General features: G+C 54.0%; 5 protein-coding genes across 5 annotated transcripts; 2 read left to right on the top strand and 3 right to left on the bottom strand.

Annotated features, from left to right (window-relative positions):
* On the top strand, positions 1 to 1442 carry LTHEOB_4468 (Apoptosis inducing protein; the record flags this gene model as incomplete). The annotated part of the gene is made up of 4 exons (XM_035513505.1): positions 104 to 448; positions 556 to 916; positions 1002 to 1315; positions 1393 to 1442. Coding segments are annotated over 4 exons (1070 nt in total), but the record flags the coding sequence as incomplete, so codon positions are not given.
* Positions 1443 to 1912: 470 nt separating this feature from the next.
* On the bottom strand, positions 1913 to 3214 carry LTHEOB_4467 (uncharacterized protein; the record flags this gene model as incomplete). Its single annotated transcript, XM_035513504.1, has 1 exon — positions 1913 to 3214. The coding sequence occupies one exon, from the start codon at positions 3212 to 3214 to the stop codon at positions 1913 to 1915; it is 1302 nt and encodes a 433-aa protein (XP_035375171.1).
* Positions 3215 to 4140: 926 nt separating this feature from the next.
* On the bottom strand, positions 4141 to 5343 carry LTHEOB_4466 (uncharacterized protein; the record flags this gene model as incomplete). Its single annotated transcript, XM_035513503.1, has 1 exon — positions 4141 to 5343. One exon carries the CDS (start codon positions 5341 to 5343, stop codon positions 4141 to 4143), a length of 1203 nt encoding a protein of 400 aa, XP_035375170.1.
* A 1449-nt stretch (positions 5344 to 6792) lies between these two features.
* Positions 6793 to 8454, bottom strand: LTHEOB_4465 (GTP-binding domain HSR1-related protein; the record flags this gene model as incomplete). Its single annotated transcript, XM_035513502.1, has 1 exon — positions 6793 to 8454. The coding sequence occupies one exon, from the start codon at positions 8452 to 8454 to the stop codon at positions 6793 to 6795; it is 1662 nt and encodes a 553-aa protein (XP_035375169.1).
* Positions 8455 to 8801: 347 nt separating this feature from the next.
* Positions 8802 to 9927, top strand: LTHEOB_4464 (Short-chain dehydrogenase/reductase SDR; the record flags this gene model as incomplete). Its single annotated transcript, XM_035513501.1, has 2 exons — positions 8802 to 9216; positions 9266 to 9927. The coding sequence occupies 2 exons, from the start codon at positions 8802 to 8804 to the stop codon at positions 9925 to 9927; spliced, it is 1077 nt and encodes a 358-aa protein (XP_035375168.1).
* Between the last annotated feature and the right edge of the window lie 1341 nt (positions 9928 to 11268).

Raw genomic sequence — 11268 nt, 5'->3', positions numbered from 1 at the left:
TCTCTTTCTCTCTTTCTCTCTTTCTCTCTTTCTCTCTTTCTCTCTTTCTCTCTTTTTTATTTTTTTTTTCAATTCTTTCGATGCAGCCGCTAACACACCCCAGTGCACCTGATCTCGACCCCCCTGGCGCACGCATCCGACGAGTTCGCGCCCAAGGCGTGGGCAAAGTACGAGGACGTGGCCGCGCTCAAGGCACCCGGCGTGCGCCACCTGCACGGCAGCGTCGTCTCGGTCGACTGCGCCAAGAAGTCGGCCGTCATCGCCAAGGCGGGGTCCCAGGAGCAATTCGAGGAGGCCTACGACTTCCTGATCGCCGGCTCCGGCCTCAGGCGCGCCTGGCCCGTCGTGCCGCAGTCATTGGACAAGGCCTCGTATCTGGCTGAGGTCGGCAGCCACATCCAGAAGATCAAGGACTCCGCTCGCGAGGGCGTCGTCGTTATCGGCGGAGGTACGTGGGGCAGCTCCTAAAAAAATCCTTACCGATGGGATGCCCTCTTTTTTTTTGTTTTGAGAGGAAAGAAAAACTGACGCAATCGAGTCATGCGGCAAAAACAGGCGCCGTCGGAATCGAAATGGCAGCCGAGCTGAAGCTGGTTTACCCGACGCTGAAAGTCACGCTTGTCCACTCTCGGGACAAACTCCTTTCGTCGGAGCCGCTGCCCGACGACTTCAAGGACCGTGCCCTGGCCGTCCTCCGCGAGTCCGGCGTTGAGACCGTCTTGGGCAGCCGCGTCCTCGAGACGACGCCCGTTAACGCCGAGGATGGCTCTTCCTCGCACTTCAAGCTGACCCTGTCCGACGGCTCGAGCATGATCGCCGGCCAGGTCATCAACGCCATCTCCAAGAGCGTCCCCACCTCGTCCTACCTGCCAAAGGCCGTCCTGGACGATGAAGGCTACGTCAAAGTCCAGCCCTCGTATGTTCTCTCCTGATTTTCTTTAATTTTTTTTATTTCTTTAAAAAAAAGAGAGAGAACACACTAACGCAGCCACCCCCTGCAGTCTGAAATTCCAACCCGGCGACGTGCCCAACGCCGAGTACCACTACGCGGCCGGCGACATCGTCAAGTGGTCCGGCATCCGGCGCTGCGGCGGCGCCATGCACATGGGCCAGTACGCCGCCCAGAACATCCACCTGCAGATGCTGCGCGACACGACCGGCGAAGAGCCGGCCGCCTGGAAGGAGCTCAACGTCTTCCCGCCCATGATCGGCCTCGCCGTCGCCAAGAAGGCCGTCGTCTACGACCCCGACGAGGGCACCAGCGACGGCGAGCACCTGCTCAAGAGCTACTTTGGCCAGGATCTGGGACACCAGAGTAAGTGCTCTCCCTCTCCCATTTTGGAATATCTAGAGGGAAGAAGAAAAGAACTCAGACTAAATTATTTGCTGCAGTTTGCTGGAACTACATGGGCTTGGGTCGTGAGTTCGTCGCCGCGGCATAGGAGGAGCGAAAGAAACGGGTATGAGGAAAACCAGTCTCATAATGAACTGGAGAGAGTACTCTTGTATCATCAACGTCTTAATTTCAAAAAGTCTTCTTGTCTCAACATCACATGCTCCACATCACTGTCCTATCCAGTTGAGCATTTTCTCGTACCTGCTGAAGTTGACACCTCTCGCAGCCGATGGCTAGCGTAGATTTGTTTTTCGCTCATGTCATGGGTAGTTGAAGCTATCGTCCGGACGAGAATGTCGAACTAGAAATTTTACATACACATCCGGACGTTAGCTTCAACTACCCATGACATGAACAAAAAAAAACGTGCTAGCCATCGGCTGTGAGAGGGGACTGTAGAAATATCTTTGAAGAAAAATAACTTTTTTTTAAATCTGAAATCATTCGCCCAGCTGTTTATTCTACGCACCATAGAACCACCCCTTCATTGACCATTTGATCAAGCATATAGCCGCTCTATCTCAAAGGACCGCGGCTATTGCTTCTATCCTCATGAAACAGGAGTCCCCCGTAGACTGCGTTTATGAGTCCCTCGCCATACTTTTCCCACAGATCGGCATCGGCCACGCAGGTTGAATACATGTCAACCACCAGTCTCTGAATCGCCTTCCTGTCTTGCGCATGATAGAAAATATGTGCAGTATCCGCCACGTCGTAGTTTCCATGGTCCACGGCAAATTGTACGAGGAAGCGCTTGAGTAAGTTCCAGGAGCGGACCGAGACTGAGCGTTCAACAACGAGGTCATTGCCCGCTAGTAACGCCTGCCATCTGTGCTTGTAAGCACTAAACTTGGAAAGCTCCGCTTCAGTCAATCCTCCCTTGTTTCCGAGAACGTAGAGTTCTGTGTGGGGGATATTCCGAAGCACGCTGAAGTGCTCCAGAACCTCGCGCGCCTCTTCCAAGTCCATCAAGCTCACGAATGTTAGAAAATCGATGTTTAGTACGAGCTTTTCCAGGCTGGCTGCCTGCCGAAGCTGATTTGCAACCCACTGGATGTTTTCCCTGGTGTTTGCCCAGCTAGATAACTTTTTCGGGCTATAGCTGCCGCTGTACCCAATCGTTCCGTGGTCTTTCGCCTTAATCTCGAGCTGAAAATAGCGCATCCTGGAAAATGTCGGTCCAATGCCCTCCCTGTATGTGAGGTGCTTAGGGCAGAACATGTTGTAACCGCGGAGGCGTACTTCTCTTGACGAAATGCTCAGTCTCACTCTTGTAAATGTCGGGGACACGTGGGACCGCCTAGGACTGTAGAGAACATCCACAGCTTCTTTGTAGATAGCCTTGCAGGTGAGAAGCAGAGCAGTGTATCCACGACTCAACTCGGCTGGCGAGTGACTGCGATGCTCCTCAAGCAGGCATACCTCATGCGCGGCACGATGGCAGGTGTTCCGATTGTCCTTCGCAGCTATGCCTTGGTCCCGAGTAGTGAAACTCCGAGGTAAGCAATACTCATAGATGTGAATGCGGGTCTCAGCAGGGAGATCGAATAGCGACCTTGACGAGCTCCGCCGAAGGTGACCGAAGTAGTTCGTAATCTTCGTATCTCGGGTACATCCAGGACGGTCAGGTTGAAGCACTGGAAAGAAGGCTGTGATTGGAAGGATGTCATAATGTGCCGCGAGGTCAAACTTTTCGATGATCTCGTCGTCGTTCAGCACGGAGTCCGGCGACTCATCGCACATAGAATCCTGGGAGTCTGCCACCGAGGCTGAAGCTCTTCCGTCATTTGCACTGTCCGAGCTGGAGTCTGTATCCATGTTTCTGAAATCTAGTACGTCAGAAACGGCCTGGATGCTGTTCACTTAATGTGAGAGGGAGGCGAGGAGAAAGAATAGCGAAGGCCTTCAAGGTGTTAAGTCATGAACATAGCCAGGCACTCGATGGTGGTGATTGCTTGACGAACAGTGAAAATGAAGGTGTAGAAGTAAAGAGCAACAAAGCGCGTGTGAAGAAGATATATGGCCACCGAACCGGAGTGGCACGTGCGCGGCATGTCATAGAGCCATATGAAGAAGGCGCGCCTACCAACTCAGACCTCATTCAGGTATGAAGTCAAACCGGCTGCTTAACAGTACTATAGTGAGGCAGGCGGTAGCCGGTGTTCCTCGTGTCGCCGACCATCCTATAGAGAGATGCTAATTACCAGCCTAGGTTTCCAGCATTTGACAAACTCTTCAACAAACCGCATGCGCCCTGGAAGTGACTGCTGAGATAGCTTTTTCTTCATTAAACGCTTTCGGCGTTGACCAGTTAGTGTTAGAGGTAAACACAGATTTGATTACTCATGTATTAAAGTGACCATACTCCATCTCGCTCAGTGTTTTGTTCTATCCTCATTGCTAAGTACAAATACACTTTCTAACTGTGACGAACTTCAAGCCACTACTCTGAACTGGTCCTAGCCATGAATTTTCCCTCTTTCATAGAATTGCAAACAAAGCAAGTATCTAAACTACACGTCGTAACTCACTACCTTGTTAACAAAGCTCCAAAGCAACCTGAAAGCAGTGGGTTTACCGGAAATCGCCATGAAAAGCAACAAAATACTTCTGTCCCAGTTCCCGCAATGAAAACTGGTGATGATAGCAAGTCTGGATAGGATACTGCTTCGTTGTCAAATCCAGCTACTCCTCGCGCTGTAAGTCGAAGCTTCGCGGTGACCGAATGAGATCATCTGTGATAGCTACTCATAATCAATGCTCTCAAGGAAGCTGATGTATGTAGCTCTGTCCTCCTTGTCGATGGTGGGATCACTCCACGTGAAGTCCGAGAACTCCATACCTTCAGGGTCGTCCTCTTTGCGTTTTCCAGGTGGAACGTCAAAGTAAGTTGCTTGACGAAGCTCGCTGAAGTCGAAGGCGATAGTTTGCCTTTGTTTGAGCTCCTCCTTCCATTTCTTGAAGAGGTTGTTCGAAACTTTCTGGAACGCTTTCTTGTCCTGGGTGTCGAACGCTGAGGTGGCTTCTTCGAGGTACTTGTGCGCGCCCACCTGTGGCGCAAAGAAAACAAGCCGTCTAATGGTCCTCTTGAAGCCCAGCCAGGTAGAGAGCGGTATGGGATTCTCCTTCACAGGAGCGTTACTTCCCAGAATATCCCTCATTTTCTTCTTGTAAGCAACGCCTTTCTCCCACTCTCTGATGATTTCAGGATCTAGATCTCCCATCATCGCCCAGTCCTCAAAGCACGTACCAAGAGTTCCTATCTTCAACTCCTTTACGTTCCGAAGCGCCTTGAATGGCGCCATCATTGTCTCAGAATCTTCGAGCTCTGGCACATCATCGTAGTCGAGTTCACCTTCATCCCATTCAAGTGAGATTGCAAGCTGGTCGAAGCCACCAGGCCGACCAAGCTGCTCTGCCAACCAACGAACGTTGTCCAAAGCCTGGCTTCTGTCATCAAGATCGGGTGCATGAGGGAAGCCGCTGTGTTCAGCAAACAAGTCTCCACAGCAACCACAGCCTTCGAAATGCTTTGCCACAATCATGATGTGAAGTTTTCTGATCCTTCGGAAGACGCCAGAGGTGCCAGTTCGATATGTAAGGTGTTTACGGCAGAACATGCCAGGGAATCCCGTTAAGGTGATTTGGTCTGCGGTAACCAGAATATGCGGCACTTTGGCATCCTCGCATCTTGTGCCGATGATTGGCTTGTAGAGAAGTTCGACTGCTTCGTTGTAGATCGCGCGGCAGGACAATACGAGGGCTAGGTATCCACGCGGCTCCTTGCCTTGTGGGGACGCACTCAGATCGCAATCATGCCTCTTGGACTTGTGACAAGCGCAATTCACGTGTCGATCCTCTTTGTTGGGGCATAGGTAAGCGTAGATGTAGAGGCGGATCTCCGTGGGAATCCCGAGGAGAGTTGCTTCCGGTCTCGGCTGGCGCATTGGTGTACGCTCGTGTAGACGCGAAGATCGGCGACGGCCGACTGTGTGCTCTTTGTTTTCAGGCATGACTATATGCATCCCATGTGAGTAAAAGTTTGAAATATGAAGCAAAGCATGATGGTGCTTCACCTGCTGATGAGTCAATCCCGAGACGAGCAACTCCCGATGGCGTTCAGCAGGGTGAGGTGGGCCCAAGGCTCACAGCAGCGAGCTCTCAGGCCGTCTTGTCGATGAGGGACTTCACGGGCGGCGTAGTACGTGGACGCAAAAATAAGGAGTGAGGTTCGACTCCTGGAAGAGTGTTGGGGAGAGGAATGGAGAAGATGTAGGTCGCGAAGACTTCTGGTGGGGAGGTTACTGCCTGCAGGCGCGAGTGCCTGTTCCGCGGAGGAAGGTGCGCGTTGACCGCCCCGACGCGTCTGCTCACGCGTCAGATCCTGATCAGGTAGAATTGGCAACCGTCAGATTTCTGAGGTCTTCTGTAACATGAATGCATCGAATTTCGAGCGATGCAAACAGCCTGCCGCGTCACAGCAAGTGTGGGACGTTGTTTCTGTAGATATCTATCTACGCCGGCGAGCTTGAAGGATGAAATTAAACAAATCAGAGAGACAAATGGCCACTTTTGCGTTCTACACAGTTAAAATCTGCTGAGCAAACCCACATCAATAACTTGGCCTAAGAAAGGAACGCTGTAGACACACAATCCAACAACGCCAAACACAAACACAACACGGAACAGATAAAGAAAGCAAATAAAATCCACGATACCCTACGCAATCAATTACCCCCGGCATGGTAGCAACGACGCCAAGAAATTTGTCTCTGCCTGTATAGCTAGCTATTGTGTGGTGGAGGGCACAACTTCAAGTTTGGTGTAGCAACTGATGCGGCGCAAATTGCACGACGCTTTCGCGCAGACCACTTGCATAGTCTATCAAGAGTCATTTGCTTATCTTTTAAAAATACCCGAGGCAGTTGTTATGATCACAAAGGGCAGTGTTCACTCAAGTCCCTCTCACTTGAACGGCTCGGCAACAAAAAATCACTTTCCATTAACATCACCATTACCATCAATTACGCCATCGCCAACACACTCAATGCGATACCGAACGGCACAGATTGCCACTCGGTAGACCAGCCACCCCGCACTATTTCTATGTAGTTGATTCCTTCAAATCATTGAAGTTAAAGGCATGCATGATGGCTCATGGCGGAGATACGCGGAACTGCGTGATTTTACTGACGTGGCTGGAGACGCGGCTGGGTGAGCATGCTAGTCTCTCGATCCAAAGGTATAACGATTTTCCTAATGGAGTAAGAGGTGTTTCTTGCTTCACATTCGCCAGCAATAGTAGGGTAATCCCAGACAAACAGTCAGCAGATCCAAAATCCATATTAGGAATGTATTACAACTTTGAGCGAAGATAGTGCAGTCCTGTTTTGATCTTACAGCCCCTCCTCCTCCAACATGCCCACGACCATATCCTTGACTCTCTCAGTTCCGCCAGTTTCGCCATTGATCGCACTGACAGGCAATACCTCCAGCTTCTTCTTCCACGCATTCTTCTTCCCGCTGGGATGCTCCACATCGCCTTTTCTTATGCTCGTCAGATACGCCTGCAGCTCGGCGAACTTCTCCTGTGTACCTTCCAAATCCGCTTTAGTCGCGATGACGAACCATGGTTTGGCCGACATTGGCGGCAACGCCAGCGGTTCAAGGTGCAGGGCCGCCGACGGCTCGAACACATCCGAACTGGACAGCTTTGCGGCTGGTCTCTCACCCATGGAACGCTGTGTCTCGGCGTTAAGCTCGTGGCCGCGTAATGTCTCGTACTCACCAACCTCGCGCCAGAGGCTCTTTAGCGTAGCGACGGGGTCTCCGGCGGCGAGGTCAACCACGAATGCCAGGATCGCGGCACGCTCGACGTGCCGCAGGAAACCCAAGCCCAACCCCTTGTCTAGGTGGGCGTCTTCAATTAGGCCGGGGATGTCCGCGATGGTGAAGTTGTCGCGCTGGGCGGCGCCCCGGCGCTGGCCGAGGCGCGGACGGCCCTTGTAATCGTCCAACACGACGGTGCCAATGTTGGGTTGCAGAGTGGTGAAGGCCCAGTTGCCAATGCGGGCACGGCTATTGCTGAGGGCGCGGATGAGGGTACTCTTGCCGGCATTGGGCAGGCCAACCAAGCCTACGTCTGCGAGAAGCTTAAGCTCGAGCTGCACAGCCAACCTCATTGGATCCAGCCCTCGCGTAGCGAAATGCGGTCGCTGTATGGTCTTGCTGATGAAATGCGGGTTTCCCAGTCCACCGACGGCACCTGCAACAAGCAGCAGCGGGCGGTCCATCGGTTTGTCCAAGTCCAAGCGGATGGGGCCCTGGGGAGCAGAGTGTGCAATGGCAGAGCGCTGCGGGCCAGGCAGTTTGGGCATGTCGCTACGCGTGAGCAGTGAAGGCGAGGCGCCAGGGTAGAGCAGCCACTTCTCAGGGCGCACCTGCTGTGGCGCCTCTTCCCCGGCAGCCTTCTGTGCCTTCCGTAATGCTCGCTCCTGTCTTATGCGCTCCCGCTCCTCTTCAACGGGGTCATGGCGCCAGATCTCTCGCACCACCGTACCGACAGGCACTGCCAACAGGACATCCTCGCCGCGCTCTCCGCCTCTCAGCTTGCCTTGGCCGTTTTTGCCACGACCAGCGCGTATCTCCCGACGCCGTGCCAGCTTGTGGAGAGATGTCTCGCCGCGAACAGCCTGAATATATATGCTGCCACCCGTTCCGCCGTCGCCGCCGTTCGCAGGACCTTCAGAAATGTATTTCTCTCTGAGGAAAGAGATGCAGCCGTGGCCCCCGGGGCCAGCATGGAGCATCAATGTCGCCTTGTCGGCGAACGGCGTGGTCGAGTAGGAGTCGGGCGGAGGATTAAGCGAGCGCTCCTCGACTTCAGGCTGAGACTCGTAGTTGGTCTCATGGTGGAGGCTGCTGTAGCATCGCGGGCGGCGTGTCCGACTCAGGCGGAATAAGACCGGACGCGCTGAGTAGAGGAGGGTTTCGGGGACGGATGGGTAGAGAAACGGCATCAATGTCGCTGTGACATGCTGAACGCAGGCTGACGGCATGCAGCTGGCGGAGCGGATGCTCGGGCAGGGATCGTAGGTCGAGGTGGTGGGCCGGTGTGAGCAGCAAAAGGCAGCATCGGCCGCAGCCAAAAAGTGCAGCGCTCGGGCCGGGCGGTGTTTCTGTCTGGCAGCTGCGGTCTCGGCCGGGCCCCGCGTCCCCGCGACTCACCAACCACCAACGGGCTGACGCGTGGTCGCACGCTGAGCCTCGCTTTCGCGCAGCGGCCATGCACGGCTGACATAGCTGACCCACGCCCTGGCTCCCGGGTTGAAACACATCACTGCCTCCGCAGGTGCTTACCCTCTGAACCGTCACGCATCACAAAGTCACAGCCCCTATCCAGAACATGGCGCCCGGGCTCGCGAGCCTCGTGCGCTCTCCCCTGCTCTGCTCGGTTGCCTTTGCGCTCACTCGTCTATCCAACAGCTATCTCACTGACACCTTTGCCCACGTGCCCGCCTCTCAATTCATCCATTCGGCTCTGTCGTGGGTCTTTGGCCTCTGCCTCGCTCTCGGCTGTCTTTCTGTCTTGAACGAAAAGCTATCCGATTTGGCCCACAACAAATGGATATGGGACCCCAAATCGGATCCGTTCATGCGATTCCAGGCAGAGGCGAAGAAATGGAACTGGCCTGAAGAAGTCGCCGTCATTACCGGCGGTTCGGATGGGATCGGATCCTATGTCGTCGAGGGCCTTGCTTCGCATGGCGTGAAGGTTGCAATCTTGGATGTGCAGCCACCAACCGAACGTATCAAGGACTGTGAGTGGGGTTCCGACCTGTTCTGGACTCCGTCACTCACCTTTTGCAGTGCCCAACGTCCATTACTACGAATGCGATGTCAGTAGTCAACCCTTGGTGTTCGATGCTGCCGAAAAGATCCGCAAGGCACTTGGCAAACCTTCCATCCTCATCAACAACGCCGGGATCGGCAAACCCTACACCATCCTAGACCTTCCGCCCGGCAGACCTCGAGAGGTCTACAACGTCAATGTGTTGAGTCATTTCAATACGCTTCAAGAGTTTCTACCCGACATGCTCGAGCAGAAGAAGGGCTACATCATGGCGGTTGCCAGCCTTGCTTCTTTCTGGTCCGGAGCTGGCACGTCCGCCTACTCATGCTCAAAGGCTGCCGTGTTGGCACTGCATGAAACACTCAATCAGGAGCTGAAACACCGCTACCACTGCCCGGAGATCAAAACAGCCATTGTCCATCCCTACTTCACTCGCACGAACATAATCGCAGACTTCGTAGAGCAAATAGAGAAGCGGAAATCAGCTCCAATTCTCGAACCCCAGGATGTAGCGGCGGCCATGGTCGAGCAGATCTTGAGTGGGAAAGGTGGTCAGCTTTTCATGCCGAAGAGCACCAGCATCCTCATTCCGTTGGTTCGCGGCCTGCCCACCTGGGTGCAGGAGTTCTTGAGGGATTCAGTCGCCAAGAGTGAAGTCAACTCGGAAATGGGGAAATGAAGAGGATGTTCCGCACTCCGTGTTCCGGGGACGAGTATCCTTCAGAGCGGTACGAGTATCGGCCCCAGGCGCTTCGGATCATCCAGACTTCCGTATGGGGATAGCCGAAGCTCTAAATATCTTAAAGTGGGTACGTACGGCGGGTATGAAGTTGGGTCCCCCCGGAATGCAACAATATCGGGGGGAGTTGTATTTCTTGTCCGAGCGGCCCGGCTCAATATTTCATAAGACAAGATCAACGCTTCAATTGTTTCTCAGTAGCAGACGGCCATGTGCAAAGCCTCTCGGCTAAAGAGCAATCTCTCAATGTGGAAATTGCAACAGCAGGCAACCTCAGGCATCGAAGACAAGGGCGAAAGCGGGCACATGGTCCCTGCACGTGGCGGGGCAATCTGCTGTGTAACCAGAAACTGGCTGCTGGAACAGCGCGAATGGCGTGCGGGGCCTTGGAGCTTTTTTAGCAGAGGATCAGCCTTTATTTGCATTAGGCAAACTTGTCGAATCTATTCTTGGCCCCGGCCCTAGCCGAGGCGATCCAAACGGCCGCTGTGCCGCAGCGGGTGTGACGATGGGGGCCGTGTCCTAGCGAACGTCAGCTCCGCCTCGCCCAATTAAGGTATCCAACCAACGGCGATATTGACGATGGCACGGTTTGTCCACAGCATTGTTGGTATATGTTGCACAGATTCGCAGTGCCTCAGTCCGAAACGTATCTCAGCCGCATGGCCCGACATTTTATTGTTTCGTTTGGAATGCGCATGCTTCTCTACTGCCAATTTCCTTCTGTTTCGTACTTTTTCCCTTGTTGTACAGAGAGATGAGATGTGGACCAGGTTCTGGCTGCGCGTGCTCTCAGCATCGCTGGTTCTAAAACACCCTCTTACGGAAGCTGCTTCGTGGCGGAGTGAGTGTGCCCTACTTTCTGGTCAGGACGCTGCCGATCGCTGATGATAATACAGGACCATTCACGAACACTTCGGTTGCAACGGGGCCTTTTACCTGGGCCGGAGAAGCTGCATCGGAAAGTCGAGGTTCCGTGATCTCGTCGGCGAGTGAAGTGGGTGTATATACGAGCGCTCACCCGTTGACACGAGTCTCGACGAGCCGGTGGCTTTCGCCGAGCGATGCGCCTGCGGATTCCTGGATCGGTGCAGCGCAGAACGTGACGGCGGGCTGCTCCAGCCGTGGCGACAGCGAGCCATGCCTGCCTCTCGCGACCTCTCGACCAATGGGTGGGGCTTCGCCACCAGCCCCCCAGTCTTACTCAGCCACGCCGTCATCCCCAGCGAATGGGAGCCGCGAGATATTAACAGAAACGGCCGCGCAAGTGGACGGCGCTGC

The sequence above is a fragment of the Lasiodiplodia theobromae genome (assembly GCF_012971845.1).
Source record: "Lasiodiplodia theobromae strain AM2As chromosome Unknown scaffold_11, whole genome shotgun sequence".
Classification (NCBI taxonomy): Eukaryota; Fungi; Ascomycota; class Dothideomycetes; order Botryosphaeriales; family Botryosphaeriaceae; genus Lasiodiplodia; species Lasiodiplodia theobromae.
Note: the sequence above shows the minus strand (reverse complement) of the source record. Positions and strands in the feature narration are given on the sequence as shown.